Source organism: Monodelphis domestica, chromosome 3, assembly GCF_027887165.1.
Source record: "Monodelphis domestica isolate mMonDom1 chromosome 3, mMonDom1.pri, whole genome shotgun sequence".
Classification (NCBI taxonomy): domain Eukaryota; kingdom Metazoa; phylum Chordata; class Mammalia; order Didelphimorphia; family Didelphidae; genus Monodelphis; species Monodelphis domestica.
Genome location: NC_077229.1, coordinates 40,236,533 through 40,254,264, shown reverse-complemented (window position 1 = coordinate 40,254,264; position 17,732 = coordinate 40,236,533). Strand labels below are relative to the sequence as shown.

The window sequence follows — 17,732 nt, the reverse complement described above, 5'->3', positions numbered from 1 at the left end:
CCTTTCTATCTCTACAACATGCTGACTTTGGTCAAAATGTCCACCACAACTTGCCAAAGGCTTGGCTCACCAGAAACAAGAGGCGCTTCTGATCAGATATTCCCAAGCTCAGCTCCTTCCAGGGAGAGGAAGAGAAAGAACAAAGGAATGAGATGAATGGAAAAGCAGTGCTGGAAGGAAGTCCTGGAAGGAGGCAAGGGGAGTGGGAGGAGGTCCATCAAAGGATCTGGGTTGAATGCAGACTCTACCACTTATAAGCTGTGAGACCTTGGCCAAATCTTCTCCACGGTTCACTTTCCTTATCTGTAAAAGGAGGGGTTTAGACTAGATGACCTCTAGGGGCTCCTCTGGCTCTAAATCATCTATTGCTGAGCCCCAGAACTCTACTACTGTTCTAATGCTTGATCTCTAAGAATCATGATGGTAGGCAGCATAGAAGACATGCTAAAGGAATCAAGGCCTCCTTGGGGATGGGGAATTGGGAATGAAGACGCTTGAACTCATTGATCAAAGGAACATAGGCTTTGGATCTAGAAAGGCTTTGAGAAGTTGTCACATCGCTCCTCGTCAGTGGATCATAGACTCAGAGCAACCAGGGACCTGAAGGGCCATGTAGTCCAGCCTTGTTGTTTCATGGATGAAGAGAATGGGGCCTAAAGATGGGACTTTCCTAGGGTCATTTCAGCAAGGGGAAATGCTGGGATTTGAATCCAGGTTCTATGTCTCCAAATCTAGCACTTGTTTCCCTGCACCTCACTGCCTCCTGTGCCAAGGATAGGGAAAACCCAATGGGAAGAGCCAAGGTGCTTCCCACAGATCTCTCCCAATTTCCTTCCTGAATAAGAGTCCCTTGCTGCATGCTGGTGGGAAGGGCAGAGATGCCCAACTTAGGAATTACCTTGGTGGGTCAAAAAGAACCGTTGCCTGGATTATACCTAAAGAGCTAATCTCTGAAAGAAGCCACAGTCCCAGAAGCAAGAAGATCAGGCCAGTGCCTCTGGAACTAGTGAATGAAGGAGACTGAGGAGCTTGGAGAATGCAAGGAAAGACAATTTTCAAAGCAGCCTGTTCCCAGCCAAAGTAGGAGGGAGGATGGAGGGAAGTGTGTGTGTGTGGGGGGCAATTACCCTGGGTAAAGTAGCAGAAAAAATTTTTTTTAAAGTTTTCAAGTCACAAACCTTTTGCCAGCAAATTCATCATGTACCAGAAAGAAGAAAACCAGGCAGAAGGAAGATTTAAAGAGGATGTGTGTGTATGTGTGAGAAAGGCAGGGGAGGGGGAGGTTCGGGAGACCCTGGAAAATATGCCTCCATCTGTAGTTAGCACAATGAAATGCGGTCACGCACAGCCACATGGGGTGGTATTGTAATCAGACTGAGGAATTTACTGCCGCCTCCCCGGCGCTCTGTGCCCAGGGCTGACAGAAAAGACCGTTATCAGTTGCAAGCAGCTTTCCACGACCTCCCCCAACTCTGAGCCCTTTATCTGGAGGTGAGGGTCTCAGTTATGGGGAGATAAAACAAGCTGTCCCCCTCCCCCAGGACTGATGCACAGAACAGGAGAGCTTTTCAGAGGAGGGGAAAAAAATAATTAAAAAAATAATCCTGCATACACCCACCATCCACCAGCAAAATACACTCCCTTTTGGCTTGTGGGAAGACTGGGGGCCATGGGGATGGAGGCGAGACCTCCTTGGCCTTCACCCTTCCTCGCAGAACCAGCATGTTGGGCCCCTCATTGGCAGGAGGAGATAATAAAAAGCCGGGGGTAGGGAAAGAAGGGCAGAAAGTGGAGGGGCTGCGGGGGAGAAGGCTATACACGTAGAAGAAAGACCGTGTCCTTGAGATCAGAGCTGTGGGAATTCACCCGCACAAGGGACGCACTGGGCCTTGAAATTAACACAGACACACACCGCTTTGTGACCCGCAATCCACGAGATCAGCCCGTCTTACCCTGCCCCCCAATTGTTCAAAGAGCCACTCGCACTCGGCCCCATCATGAGGATTAAAGAAAAACATATTCCTGGCCCTTTGGGGAAAGGAAAATACATACACTCAGAGTCACCAACATATACACACACATGCATATATGCTGGGTCACACAGTCACACATACATAGTCATGTACACACAGATACACAGCTATACACAGTCACACAGATACACACACAGTCACACAGATACACATATAGCCACACACAGTCCCATGTACAAAGTCACACACATAGTCATGCAGTCACAGCCATGCATAGCCACACACAATCATGTACAGTCACACAGTCATACCCACACAGAGGCTCACAGTCACACATAATCATGCACACACAGGCTCAGTCACACAATCATGCAAATAATCACACACAGCCGCACATAGTCACACATACAATCATGCACATAGTCATCAACACAGTCATACATAAACAAGCACACAGCTAAACAGTCACGCACCCAGTCATACAGTCACACACATAGCTGCACACAGTCATGTGGTCATGAACACAGCCACACACACATAGGCTTACATAGCCACGCAGTCACACACAATCATGCACATGGTCATGTACAGCCACACAGCCACACCCACACATAGGCTTACACAGTCACATACAATCATGCACACAGTCATGTACAGTCACACAGTCACACCCACAGAGAGGCTCACAGTCACATACAATCATGCACACAGTCACACACATAATCAAACACACATAGGCTCACACAGTCACGCACACACAGGCTCACACAGTCACACAATCATGCACACAGTCATGTACAGTCACACAGTCACACCCACACACAGGCTCACACAGTCACGTACACACAGGCTCACACAGTCACACAATCATGCACACAGTCACAATCACACCCAGCCACACAGTCATGCACAGTTACATACCAAGTCACACACATAGCTGTACAGTCACACATGCAGTCATGCACACAGTTACACACATACACACAGTCACACACACAGTCATACACCCAGTCACACACATAGCCACACACACAGGCGCCCACAGTCACACACACACAGGCTCACACAAGTGAGCATAGCTTGGAGGAGGGATGTCTCAGTCCTGCCTCTTCTTCCACCTCCTCAGCTCTGAGTTGAGGCTGGCCCCAGTGGCGGGGGGACCTCAGGGGATCTGTTCACTGGACACTCCATGTCTCACAGTCAGTCCCACCCTCTTCCTGGGAGGGGGAAGGGTGCAAGCCTCAAGTTCCCGCCACTCACAACCTCAGGACATCTCTGACTTTCACTCTCTTGCAGGAGACCAGAATCTGATGTCCTCTCACACACAGCCTCTCATATAGCAGGGGCCAAGCCAGCTTTCACACCCTGAGTAGACTTGTGCCTCCCTATACAGTGTAAGTTCTTTAAAAACAGGGACTGTTTGGGGGCAGGCAGGTGGCTCCATGGATAGACAGAGCCAGGCCTGGAGAGGGGAGGTCCAGGGTTCAAATCTGGCCTCAGACCCTTCCCAGCTGTGTGACCCTGGGCAAGTCACTTGACCCCCATTGCCTAGCCCTTACTGCTCTTCTGCCTTGGAGCCAATACACAGTGTAGATTCTAGGACAGAAGGGGTTTAAAAACCAAGACAAAATGCGGTGACTGTTAGTCACAGGACGGTAGGTCCGGAGCAGGAAATGGCCTCAGAGGCATCGAACCCAACCGCTGCTCGGAGGAGACTGACACCAGCAGGAGACAGCCCGGTGCCCAACCCAGCGCCTTCTACTTTGGGGCAGGTGTGTGGCCTCAGTCAGGGCCCCCTAAGCCTGTGCAGGCTGTGGCCTGTCGGTGATGGGATAAATGACTCTGAGGGCCTGGAGGCTCCCTGACTCACTGGGGTCATTCCGGGTCTGAGCGGGATCCCAGAATTGGAGCCTGGGAGGGGGAAGGAGACGGAATGTGAATGAGTGACTTGGGGACCTTTATGCCAGGCTGGAGCTCAGGGAGCGCTCGAGGACCCCATTCTTACCAGCCTCACTCTGAGTGGCCTCCTTCCCTCCAGGCTCATCTCCTTGTTCCTTCTTCGGGGAGGGGTGGCTGGAGAAAACCCCGATAGGTGCCCATTCCAGATACAGGGGAACATCATGGAACTGTAAGGAGAGACAGGCGGATGCTGGGAAGGAGCGAGGCGAGTGGGTGGTCAGTGTAGAGTCCAGAACTGAGTGGAGGCTGCGGCCAGGGACCCAGAGCCCAGCAGGGCCGTGGGATGCAGGAGGGAAGACTCTTCCTCTTCTTTTAAGGTTTTTAGCCCTGACTTCTGACTCCAAGGCAGAGGAGTGGTCAGGGCTAGACTTTGGGGGGGAGGGGAGGGGGTCCAGTGACTTGCTCAGGGTCATACAGCAAGGAAGGGATTGAGGCCACGTTTGAATCTAGAACCTCCTGGCTCCGGCTCTGGGCCTGGTTCTCTGCCCTGAGGACCTTCTCCTTAGGGCTCTCTCCTGCGGGAGGTGTTAGGGTTGAGCTAGTGTAAAGATGTCCGGGGCACCTGCCGTCATCCCCACTACAGCACCTGGGCATACAGTGTGCTACATGGGCCTGATGTGGGGATCAGACAGTCCTGGGTTCAAATCCTTCCTCTGACCTCCCTCCCTCACCCCGGCTCTGGGACTCTGGGCAAACGACTTGCCTCTGAGCCTCAGCTTCCCCACCGGTAGAATGAGAGGCATGACAGCCTCTAGGTCCCTGGGTGAACCGTGCCCACATGAGGCCGTGTAGGCTGGGCCAACCTTACGCTCTGTGGGGGCAGGGGGCGGCTCAGGAGATGGAGCCTGGCTTGGAGGAGGGAGGTCCGAGGTTATAGCCTCAGATGCTTCCGGCTGAGTGACCCTGGACAAGGCCCCTGGTGCTCTCTTGGGCACCGTCCTCCTTGGGCCGGCTCTCTGGGCGGGGTGGAGCCCTTACCTTGGAATAGGCCAGGCTGGTGAAGCCTCTTCGGGCTTCCAGAGGCTCCAGATACTCCACGATCGCTGTGATGCCTCCCTCGGGCAGCAGCACCCGGCCCAGGCTGCCGAAGCGGCCGAAGAGCTCTTGTAGCTCGGAGGGCCTCGTCCCTGACGGCAGGTTCTTCACTAAGATCACTGACCGGCTCCTCTCGCCCGCAGCCTGGAGGACGGGGACGGAGAGGTTAACGGGGTCGCCAGGGGGCAGGTGCAGGCTGAGACTTGAGGCCCCCCACCCCCGGCCAAGCCCTGGAAACCCCCAGACAAGGTCTTGCAGACAGCCAGGGCAGTGGGCCCGTGCAGAGGTCTCCTGAGAAGGCTGTGTGGAAGGACACTCCAGGCTAATAGAGGGCTGCTGAGTGGTGGGGAAAGGGGCCCGGAGGAAGCCCCCCCTCAAGTGCTGACCCCCTTCTCTAAGCCCCTCCAGGCTCTGACCCTCCTGCTCCAGAGGCAGTGAGGAGGTATAGGCAAGATTACCAGGCTTGGGGTTAGGAAGACCTGAGTTCAAATTCTGCCTCTGATAGTTACTGGCTATGTGACTACACAAGTCACTTGATCTCTTTACTTCATTTTCCCTGTTGTGATACAGGAAGAGTAAGAGCACCTGTCTCTCAGGGTTGGCTATGAGGATCAGAGGAGGTCACTATAAAGCAGTTAGCACAGTGCCTGGCACACGGTAAGCACCACATGAATGTGAGCTACTCTTATTACACTTTTAATCTCTAATATATCATGTCCAGACACTGGAAAACAACATGATATAGTGGAAAGAGTCCTGAAGGCAGGGACCCTGGGTTCAGATCCTGCCTCAGATGCTTGCAGCCTGTGTGTCCTTGGGCAAGTCCCTTATATTTTGTAGGCATTCATTTTGTCACCCATAAAATGAGGGGGCTGCAGGAGTGAACTAGGTCAGCATAGGAGTTTGGAAGGATAAAGTAGGTCAGATGTTGAACTGGAGGAGAAAAAATTAAAGAAAACGTGAAAGAGAACAATTTGCAGGCCCAGACTGTCCCAGATCCCACTTCTGGGTTATAAGAGATCAAAGATAATAAAGGAAGAAATAAATGGATAAAGGAGGATTAAGAACAAAACAAGGAGGATTAAAAAGTACAACTTGAAAAAGTAGACTTAAGAAGGACCAGGAAAAAAGCAGTAGGGAAGGGGCAGCCACAGAGGATTGAGAGCCAGGCCTGGAGATGAGGGTGGGTGGGGGGTCCTGGGTTCAAATCCAGCCATAGATGCTTCCTAGCTGAGTGACCACTTAACTCCAATTGTTGAGCCCTTCCTGCTCTTCTGCCTTGGAACAAATATTTAGTATTGATTCTAAGACAGATGGTAAATGCATTTTTTTAAAAGGATAACTGTTCATTTTTTGGTGATTCACGTGGGCACAAAGGACACAGCCAGAGGGAACCTAAAAATGTGACCAATAATTATGAAGTCTTGGGGAAGAAACTGAAAATGATTAGGCAAGGACTGTGTTTTTCTCATTTTAGTCCAATGAAGGCAAGGAATATGAGGGAGAAAAATTAATTTGGGGAGTGAATAGCTGGCTAAGAAGGTGCTGTCTGGGGTTTGGATTTCTGGATCATACTTTACAATGGAGATTGTACAGATTCCTGGCCTGAGATAGAGTGCCTGTAACAAAGGCTAGGAGGAATGTGTTTGTTGGGTGTGTCTTGTCAATCAAATCAAGAGGGCTTTTAAACTAGAAAAAATGGGGGAGGAAGAAGACTGCTTCTTTATATTCCTCAAGTTGGACATGACAGAGTAAGCAGGAAGATGAGAGAAGAAAAATAGCCGGTAACCTCAAAGAATAAACCTATGTTGTGGAATCCATGGTCTCCTGTAAGTACTGGTGTATTCACGCCCAGGGTTCAGGCAGAAATTGTGAGGAAGTAGAGGGCCTAACACAAGGGGACAAATTTGACTCAGGTATCACTGAGATGTGGTGGGATAAAAGTTGGTTATGGAGATACATTTTTTTCCAGAAGAACCAGGACAGGTAAAAGACAGGGTTAAGAGCATTAAATATTAAAATGGGGGAAAAATGCTATAAATTATTAAAGTGCAAACCACTCTGAGATATTATCTTTCACACCTATCAGATTGGCTAAAAGGATAAAAGGGCAAAATGACAAATGTTGAGGAGAATGTGAAAAAATGGGGAAACTGATACCCTGTTGGTGGAGCTGCAAACTGATTCGACTATTTTGGAGAATAATTTGTAATTAGGCCCATAGTATTTATAAAATGCCCAAAGTTTTATAAAACTGTTTCTCTCATTAGACCCAGTAATACTACTGTTGGGTCTGTTTCCCAAGGAAATCACTGAGAGAGGAAAAGAATTTATATGTTCCAAAATATTGATAGCAGCTTTCTTTGTGGTGGCAAAGAACTAGAAATTGAAGGGATGTCCATCAATTGGGGAATGGCTAAACAAATTGTGGCATATGATTGTGATGGAATATTTCTGAGCCATAATAAAGAACAGATTAATTTAAAAAAATATGGAAAGACCCACATGAAATTATGAAGGTCAAAATGAGAACCAAGAGAACATTATATACAGTTACAGAAATACTGTTTAAAGAATAATGTCCACCTCCAGAGAAAGAACTAATAGAAATTAGCAAGACATAATTCATATATACATTTTTTTGTTCAAATGATGCCTTCTTTAGTGCAGAGAGGGAGGGGTATATCTGGGAACTTTAATGAAAGAAACAAATAAATGTGATGTTAAAGAATAAAAACAAAGGGTCAGCTAGATGCCTCAGTGGATTGAGAGCCTTACCCACAGACAGGAGGTTTTGGGTTCAAATCTAGCTGCAGATAATTCCTAGCTGTGTGACCCTGGGCAAGTCATTTAACCCCCATCTCCTAGCCCTTATTACTCTTCTACCTGGAAGCAATACATAGTACTGATTCTAAGACAGAAAAGCAGGATTTTAAAAACAAAACAAACAAGCAACTGAGCAGGGACGCATCATGGAGAGCATTTGGGTGATGGTCCAAGAAAGGAGAAACTGAAGAAATCTTGTCATTAGCCCAGTCTATGGACCAACTGAATGGAAGTGAGTGACAAAAACAGACAGCAGAGGTATGGAAAGAAAGCAGTGGTTCTGAAAAGGATCTGAGGGTGTCACTGGACTGCAAGCTCAAAGTAAGTCAACAGAGTGATACATTGGTCAGAAAATCCAGCACCATCTTGGGCTTTTGAGAAGAAAGGCAGTTTCTAGGAAGAGAGGAACAAGGACTCAGAAATTTTAGACATTTATAACAAGGAAGGATGCCCAAAGGGACAGTTGGGGGGTATTTCAGGGGCAACCATTGCCCTCCCTTCTCCCCCCCCCCCCACCTCCTCTGCCTGGAGCCTGGGGCTGGCGGGGACTATCTGAGGCCAGGTGGAGCATCTTGGGATCTTAAGGTAGCTTCAGCCGTGTCGAATCCTTGGACCAATTGCAGCAACTCTGTTCTTCCTCCAATTCTAATCACTAAATCAGGTTATCATGAGCAGAGGCACCAAAGTTGGGCCCAAACCAGCCCTGAGTGTGGCCTGAACCTGGCTAAAATATTACTGGAGAATATTTACCCGAATAAATCAAACTACACGCAGGCACAGATAATCTGGCCTTGCTGTGGTTTCCTGAGCTGCTCAGGGGCGGCAGGGATCCTTGTTTTTATCTGGGTTTGACACCGCTTGTCTAGGGTCCAAAAGTCCAGGGTACACCAGATGCCAGCTTACCTGGCTAAAGGAATCCAGGCTGACACCATTCTTGATCAGGAAGTGACGAACTTCTTGGACCAGCTCGGTCTCCCCCAGGGCCACCCGCACAGCCACACTGCCTTTGGTCTCCTGGAGAGGGGAAGACAGGATGAACATCACAAAGGGCATAAAACCAGTCAGACAAAAATCCTACACGGCCATCCCTGGAACAATCTGGGCTCTTTACTGGAGAATCAATGGATCTGGAGTTTCAAATCTTGGTTCTGCTACTTCCTACCTGTGTGACCAAATCATGACTTTTTCTGGACTTTGATTTCCTCAACTGGAAACGGAGGGGCTGAGCTGGACAATGCTCATGACCAAGTTTGGCCCCAGAGAAGAACTCCCAAGTAGAGGTGGGGACTGCCCATGGATGTGGAATATCACATCAATTGTCAGATGTGCTTGACTTCTGAAACCACTGAACTGTTGCTGCTTCTCTTTCATTTTCTTCCCTCTCTCCCCCCAAACTCTTATTGTCTGGCCTAATAACACTCTATGAGTGGAGGGCAACAAGGGCTAGGCAAAAGGGGTTAAATGACTTGTCCAGGGTCACATAGCTGGGGAAATGTCTGGGGCCACATTTGTACCTAAAACTTCCTATCTCCAGATCTGGCTCTCTATACAACCATGTTTTTTCTTCCTCTTCCTTTTTTTAAAAAATGTCCTTGTTGGAGGCAGCTGGGTAGCACAGCGGATAGAGAGCCAGGCCTAGAGATGGGAGGTCCTGGGTTCAAATTTGGCCTCAGCCACTTCCTAGCTCTGTGACCCTGGGCAAGTCACTTGACCCCCATTGCCTAGCCCTTACCACTCTTCTGCCTTGGAACCAATACACAGTATTGATTCCCAGACAGAATGTAAGGGCTCAAAAAAAATTAATTAATTAATTTAAAAAGTGAAAATGTCCTTGTTATAAGAGATGGCTCACTGAATAAGGAGGAATATAAATGTGGAGCCACAAAAGTGGTTTTAAAAAAATACAATGAAGTAGGAGCTGATGGGTGGTTCAGTAGATAAAGTATCAAGCCTGGAGAACTGAAGCCCTGGGTTCAAATATGACCCCAGATACTTCCTAGCTATGAATCCTGGGCAAGTTATTTAATCCCCATTGCCTAGCCCTTACCATTCTTCTGCCTTAGAAGCAATACAGGTGTGAAGATGGGATTAACTCTCCCCTGCCCATATTTAGATTTAAACACCTGAAATATATACACTCCACTTATCCTTAAGTATGGGGAGGTCTGTGACTCACTTGTGCTATAGTGGGTGATGAATCAGAATCAACTGACCACCCCCTGGGCAGTCCTAAGCAAAGTCCTAATTACAGCTAAACAAAGCTGGAAGGAAGGCACAGGAAGTGACGAAAGGAGGGTCTTTAAAAGTGACAAAAACTTCCTGTGAGGTTTTTTGCCTTCAACTTGATCTTGAAGGAGCTCCAGCTTGGGACCTTGGACAGCTCTTGGATTTTTCCCTTATAACTACCACATGGGTGAGTGAAAAAGACTGACTTCCTTTCCTGGCTTTTTCTGAGAGATACTAGCCTCTGCAGGGGCCCCTCATCTTGGAGGAGGCCTTGTGGCTAAAACCCTTGTTTAACTGACCCCTTGGTCCTCTGGCTGGGACTTCTGGAGCCCTGTTGGAGTAACGCCAGGGCAGTTCAACCCTTTGATTTTTATCCCTTACACAGACCAGCAAAAAATGTCGTTTTGGCCTTAATAACACCTAGGTCTGATGTTTGGTTCACAAGGACCACTACAGAATTATCTGTTTCAAGGGTACAAATCGTGACCATGACTAGCTTCTGTACCCTGGGCCAGTCCTCGCCAATTCCCTTCCCCAGAGGTCGTGCGGAGCCCTGGGGCTCTGGCCTACACGGCTGGTGCTCATCCTGCAGGATTCTCACTCACATGGTCAAACACTTGGCTCTTTGTGGCATTGTACTTCTGTGCAACAGCGTCAGCCACGGCATTAGTACCCATGAAGAGCGTATTCCAGTTGTGAGAGCTGAGGAGATGGAAGGGTGAGAAGGAAATCACATGTCAACTGGAAGATAGTTAAGAAAGCAGAACCACCAGGGGAAGAACATAAGCATTCTTCCTTTTGAGGGAAGAGCCTATGAAGGCTGAATGAGGGGAAACCACCTCCAGGAACACCAGCAACCCCTCCTCATGCAACCTCGGGATAATTTTAACTCATCCCAAGAATTCTAATTTTTCTGTAAAATCTGCGACTTATAGACACGGGTCTAGATTCACTTAGTTGGCCTGGAGTAGGCAGTGTCTGAGGCAGATGTTTATCTGAATGAATTCAGAGTTGAGAGGACAGAGAATGTGAAATAGTGGATAGATGGCTAAACTTGGAGTCAGGAAGACCTGAGTTCAAGTCCTGCCTTTGTGAAACAAACTGAATAACCATGGAAAAAAATCACAAAACTTCCCAACAGCTAGTATAATGCAAAGAATGCTGACTAGAACCACAAGACTTGGGTTTAAACTTCGTTACCACCTGTGTGATGGCAGCATAACTGCTATTTTCTGAACTTGGGAGTCAGGAAAGCAAGAGTTCAAAGACTACCTCGGCTACTGACTAGCAGTGGCATGCTGGGAAAGTCCCTTAACCTCTCTCAAACTCAGTTTTCAGACCTATAAAATGAGGGATTTGCCTCTGCAAGGTTTCAATGGCTGCATATATGCTCACAGTTATCATTTTATTAATATATTAAAATATAATTCTTTTGTTAGTAGTCAAATCACCAAATCACCTGTGTTCCAATCTTGTCACCTATGTGGCTTTAGGCAAGGTTCAGGTTAAGAACCACTACTCGGTCAGAAGCCCAGGAATTTCCCACCACATTCAGTTAAAGCTCCCCCTCCCAAGGCAGATTGTCCTTTCCACTGGCACCCAGGATGCTCCTGGCTTCTCCGCATCCACTTTTGGCATCATTCATCCAAACACGAGAAAGGATCACAAAGATCCACCACGTTAACAACCTGGCACCGTCTGGCCTAGAGCTGGATTTGGATTGTGCTGTGTGGCCTGTGGCTGGCTTTGACCCTCCACCATGGACGAGGGAGAGCAACCTCCATGTTCTCATGTTTCCTTGTTGCCCTCCTTCCCTAGGATATCTCCAGGAGGAGATATATAACCCACTGTTATAGAAGGACAAGCAAAAGGGACTTTTGAGGCCAATGAGTCCAATTCCTTCATTTTACAGAAGGGAGAAATGAGGCACAGAATGGCAACACAGGCTTTTCCAGCACCAAACAGCAACAGCAAGTTAACATCTGACTCTGCATTTCCCTGAGATGCTAGAAGCAACAGTGAGGTATCGAGGTGGAAAGGGCACCGGGCCTGGAGGCAGAAAGACTTCTCTTCCTGAGTTCAAATTCAGCCTTAGACACTTACTAGCTGGGTTACCCTGGGCAAATAACTTAACTCTGTTTGCCTCTGTTTCCTCATCTGAAAAATGAGATGGAAAAGGAAATGAGAAACCAGTATCTTTGCCAAGGAGACCCCAAATGGAGTCACAGAGAGTCAGATATGACTGAAAAGAATGAACAACATAAGAGACAAGAGAGACTGGGAGAATCGAGGCAGGATGGGGAGGGGGCTGGAACCTTCATAGCCTGGTCATCACTATGGGATGTAAGAGAAGAACTATCACCCTTTGATACCCTGCCCAGGGTGCTCTGACTGCCTTGATCTACTTTTAGCCCAGGAGCTGGAGAGCGAGGGATCTTTTTATTCTCAGTGCTAAAATATTTCTGACATCCCACATCTAAGCTTTCCCTCCCTGTCTGTCACGTACTACAGGATCAGAGAAGCAGGGTTAAAATGGACCTCATCTGCTACTAATAGTAATGCAACAGTCTAGGACAATTCTTTGGGACTTAAGAGAAAGAATGCTATCCACCTCTAGAGAAAGAACTGTGGAACACATGATTTATCATTTGTTTACATAAGCATGTGATTTGGGGTTTTGGTTTTAAAGGATTGCTCTTTTACGAACATGACTTATATGGAAATGGGTACAAGTGATAATATATTTATGTATAACCCAGTGGAATTGCTTGTCAACCCTGGGCCTGGGGAGGGAGAAAACATCAATCGTAACCAGAAAAACATTTTTTCAGGTTAATTAGTTAAAAACAAAACAAAACAGGATTTGAACCCATGTCTTCAAGGATCTAATCCTAACACTCTGTGCCAGGGGACCTCACCACCCTCAGAAACCCTGACAGAGTAAAGACCAGGACCTGGTACTGTTGGCTTTGTCCTTCAATGCCTTTTTCTTCTTGTAGGAAGAAGACACTGCGTCTGAGCTCTCACTGGTTTCTTTCTTGATGGTGGAGGGTAACAAGTGGAGCATCCGGCCCTAATGGGAAAGAGAGATGTTTAGGGAGAGCTCTGTGAACCCAATGCCTTAGCCCCTGCCCCCAAGAGCACCGGGAGGTTTTTTAGCACACTTCTTTACCTCATCCTGACCGTCCTGACTATGCTCTGGCAATCAGATATTTAGATTGCCTGTTAACATGCACAAAGCCCCTGACTTACAAAAATCTTCTCATGGGAGCTGCAATACCCATGAGAGGTAGGCTCATTCTCCAGGAAGCGCCACTACATCCCCATCGTACAAATGAGGGAATGGGCTCCAGCAGCGGTGTCTTGCCCCCAGTGTCACCACTGAGAAGGCTTCTAAGGCGAGTCTGCCCACATCTCCCAGTGGCCTCTCCAGGGAAGATCACTGGATTAAGTTGCTATGGAAGGAGTGAGGGACCACATGTCTCCAACTTCTAAGAGACCTTCCATATTAGGAAACAGAAAGGGAGTGGCCTGGCAGGTCATTACTGCCCATCACTTTTCAAGAGACTGATGCAAGCTTTAGTTCAACTTAATTCAAATATACATTAAAAAGAAAAAAAGAAGACTACTTTGGATGAGATACAGAGTCAAGAAGACCAAAAGGAACCAAGTCTCTGTCCTCCAGATTATGAACCTTTTACTAGGGCAGCAGTTCTCTCGCTTCTGGGACTCAGGACCCTTTCTTAAAAACTATTAAAGACCTAAAAGAACTCTTGCTTATGTGGATTGCTTTGTTCAATGGTGTCTGACTCATGACCTCATTATAGGATTTTCTTGGCAAAGATATTGGAGTGGTTTGCCATTTCCCTCTCTGGCTCATTTTACAGATGAGGAAACTGAGAAAAATGGGATTAAGTAACTTGCTGAGGGTCACATGGCTAATAAGTATCTGAGGTCACATTTGAACTCAGGACTTCTTGACTATGCCCAGTGCTCTAACCACTGAGCCATGTAGCTGCCCACTTTGTGTGAGGTACAGTTATTAATATTTACCATATTAGAATTTAAAGGATCTAAGTATTATCAAAACATCTTTGACTTCTTGGAACCCCTGAAAGGGTCTGGAGGAACCCCAGGGATTCCTGGAATATATTTTGAGAACATCAGTTCTAGGGAATAAAATGTGTAGCCAGAGAAGTCAACAGAGAGGACTCTCATACTGGGGAAAGCAACAATGAGGATGTTGATAAGGAAAGGTCTGGAGGAGGAGGGGGCAGGTACCTGGGTTGTGCTTTGAAGGGCAGCTGGATGGTTTACCGAATAAAGCACCAGTCGTGGAGCCCGGAAGGTGTCAGTTCAAATCCGGCCTCAGACACTTACTAGCTGTGTAACCCTGGGCAAGTTACTTAACACTAACACTGTTTGAATCATTTCCTTGAGGAGGAAATGGCAATCTACTCCAATATTTTTGCCAAGTAAACCCCAAATGGAGTCAAAAGGAGTTGGACCTGCCCGAAAATGACTAAAAAACTACCATAGACTTATATGTGGTGTAGGAATGGAGAGATGAATTTCAGATATGGGAGGAACATCTACACGAAGGAGTGGAAGTGGGAGATGGGATGTCAGTTATGGAGAATTGTATGTCCAGTCTGATGGCAATGGAAGGGCAATAGTTGGAAATAAATCTGGGAAAAGTAGGAACTACATTATGGGTTACTTCAAATGCTAAGGTGAGGGCTCTGTGCTTTGTCCCAGATGGAACAGGGAGCCAGTGAAAGTTCCTCAGTTGGGGAGGAGAAGATCAGGTCTGTGGTTTAGGAAAACCAACATGGCAGTATGCGTATGGCAGTATGGATTGGAGAGGGGAAAGAGGGGCTGAAATCAGGGAGAAGCCAGGAAGGGCTTGGACCAGGGTGGAAACTTTTAGAGTGCAGGAAAGTGGCAGGACATGACCAATGAAGCTGAAGTAGCAGATACAACACCTGGCAATGCCTGAGGGGCAAGAGAGAGGCCACAATCCCAGATGGGCCCAAGGCCAGGGGCTGCCTGTGTAAGAGGGAAGGAATATGTAAAAGGAGAAATGGCAAAAGAGAGAATTAGATCCAATGAAGCAAGAACAGCACATGTGGGGGAAGGACAGAATGGAGGAGACCCAGAATTCCAGGGAAAGAACAGAGGCTGAAGGGAATTCAGAAACTGCCACTTCAACTCCAGTCCTTCAGTTGAGAGCCTGTCCAGAAGGTCTCAAAGGCTGGAGATTCCCCCTTTGGAAACCAATGACTTCCTAGCGATCCCTGGAAATCTTTTGCTCAACTCAACTCAACATAGTAGATTGGATTTTGGAAAAAGCCATCTACTGAGGAAATTCTCTCCCAAGGATTTTCTCCACCTCTCTCCCCAATTGTTCTGACTTTAGCATAACCAGATTAGCTCAAGAATAGGGACAACCAGTGGCTGACCAGAAAAAGGGTCAAGGCTTAAAGTCTGGACCCCAAGATTTTTTGGAGGGGGGTTAATCTGCCAGTTTTTAGGAACTTCTGCCACCTACTTTCCTTATCCAAGCCTCCTATTTCCCCTTTCCTGAGTGATTCTCCATTAAAGAGTTATTGTATAGATCAGGTCTGCCTACTTTCTGACATCAAAGAAGGGGATTGAAGATTGAGGAGAATCATACCTCTCCCCAAAGAGGAGGATTAGCTCAAGACTAGGGTTGGGGAGTGAACCCAGATCTCAAAGGGAAAGTGGGAGTTGGAATACTGGGAAGATCCAGAGAGAGGAATGTCTATCCTATCTCTCAACAACAGCTAAGACCAAGAAGGGAAGCAGTGGGTCATTTCTCTAAAACCTCTCCTCCAGTCTTTAATCTCTACCTCCCAAACCAGTTCTCTGAGGAGACATACTCTGTCCCTTAGGGAAACTGAGCTTGTCTTCACCGAGGGGAAGATCAACCTCTTCTTCCCTCTCATTCTCTCAACCTTTTTCTCTCCCTCTCTCCAATTCATCAGTGTAGGGGAGTGTAACCTCCCTTACTGGTCTATATTACAGTGGCACCCCAGTGAGCTGGACAAAGAACAAGACTCCATCATCAACAGTCAACTGGCAGTTGAGAGAGACTGGGAGGAGCAGCCATCTTGGGCACAGAACTCTGAACAAACACATAGCAGTGAAGGGGCTTATAATACAGAGATTCAAACAGACATCTTTTTTCCTTTGGGGGAGGCTTGAATAATATCTGGATAAAGGTTGGGCATAGAAAGACACAGAATGTATCAAAAATAATTTGGACTGGCCGGGTACTAGTGATACTGACTCACTGGTAACTACTTGCTTTTTGGGGCAATTTTAACCATGTTCAATGATTTCCTGGGGACAGCCATGAATATTGGAAAATACTGCAAGCAGGTGAAAATAAAAATGACAGCTTTGTGGACAATGCTCCCAGTGGTATATGGATCTGTCATGATGATTTGGCAATTTAATACAACAATTAGAAAAGGATTTAAAGTAATCTTGGGCAAGGGTGACATTAACAACTTGGATACCAGACTTGACAAAATATTCTCACAGATGGCAACCATGACAGACATGTGCCAGGACTTTATGGCAAAGATGGAGAAACTGGGGATGGGGAAAGATTCTATGACAGAGACTAACAATGACATTGACAAAGACAAGAACAAGGATACTAAAACAGTAAGAACAACAGCTCTGACCGTAGGGATTTGCACAGAGAAAGTGATGGTGGAAAAACAGACCAATATAGAACCAATGCAAACTGAGGGAGCTGCAGAGGCACAAAAGATCATGCCTCTCAGAGACTATGCAAAGTTCACACAAGATTCAGGAGTTCTTCATATGAAGGTCCATAAATCTTTCACTGCACAGGATTTAGAGACCCTGTGAAAGAGAATGCCCTGTTTCTGCACTGAACCTTACTAATGTTTGTGTGAGTTGAAACGGGCAAACTTTTTGAACCGAGCTTCAAGGATGTAGAACTTTTGCTGAGGGAACTTTTTAGCCCATAAGAACAGGCCCAATTCCTAAAAAAGACCAGAGAAGATGAGAATTTGACTAGCTGAACTCTTTCTTAGAACTGGCTGGCTAACTCTCCAATGCACCTGTGGGGGTCACTTCCCCAGACAGAGGCTCACCTGGAAGATCTGTCCGTCCACTTCTGCATAGGCCTTAACTGCATGCTCAGGGAACATGAAGGTGATGAAAGCAAAGCCCTTCGGTTTCTTGGTCAGACCATCTATGGGATAATGGACTTCAGACAGGGGACCTGGAAGAGTAAAAGTGGTATGGTCCTGGAGGGCATTCATCTTGCCTGTGTTTTAGGAGCCAGCCCTGGGGGAAGCCTCTCATGAGGGCTATTGGTGAACTTATGAGAATGCTGGAAACCAGACTCTGCCTCAGTTTACCCAGCCCAATAAGATTTCTCTGACCACGTCTGGCAGGCTACCCTTTCCAAATCAAGACCCAGGCCATGGGAGAACATAGTTATTATAACATTAATTTCTATGGTTAATGAAGTATACCCCAATAGGAGCTCCATGAAAAAGACTGGTGGGCCCAAGTACAAATCCTGCCTCTAGCACTGTGTGGCAAGTAATCTGAGCCTCAGCTTCTTCATCTATAAAATGGGGATAATAATAATTGTACTACCTACTACACAGGACAGCTATGGGGAAAGTGTTCTGTTTAAATGCT

At 47.1% G+C, this 17,732-nt stretch overlaps 1 protein-coding gene across 4 annotated transcripts in view; it reads right to left on the bottom strand.

Annotated features, from left to right (window-relative positions):
* RBM19 (RNA binding motif protein 19) overlaps positions 1-17,732 on the bottom strand; it is a 177,309-nt gene that overhangs the window by 144,304 nt on the left and 15,273 nt on the right. For all 4 annotated transcript variants that reach the window (XM_007489996.3, XM_007489999.3, XM_007489997.3 and 1 more), the window contains exons 11-16: positions 17,174-17,304; positions 12,974-13,092; positions 10,625-10,721; positions 8,697-8,807; positions 4,911-5,111; positions 3,979-4,099 (exon numbers count right to left, since the gene is read on the bottom strand). In XM_007489996.3, the coding sequence (XP_007490058.1) occupies positions 3,979-4,099; positions 4,911-5,111; positions 8,697-8,807; positions 10,625-10,721; positions 12,974-13,092; positions 17,174-17,304 (780 nt within the window). The remainder of the gene's footprint in view (positions 1-3,978; positions 4,100-4,910; positions 5,112-8,696; positions 8,808-10,624; positions 10,722-12,973; positions 13,093-17,173; positions 17,305-17,732) is intronic.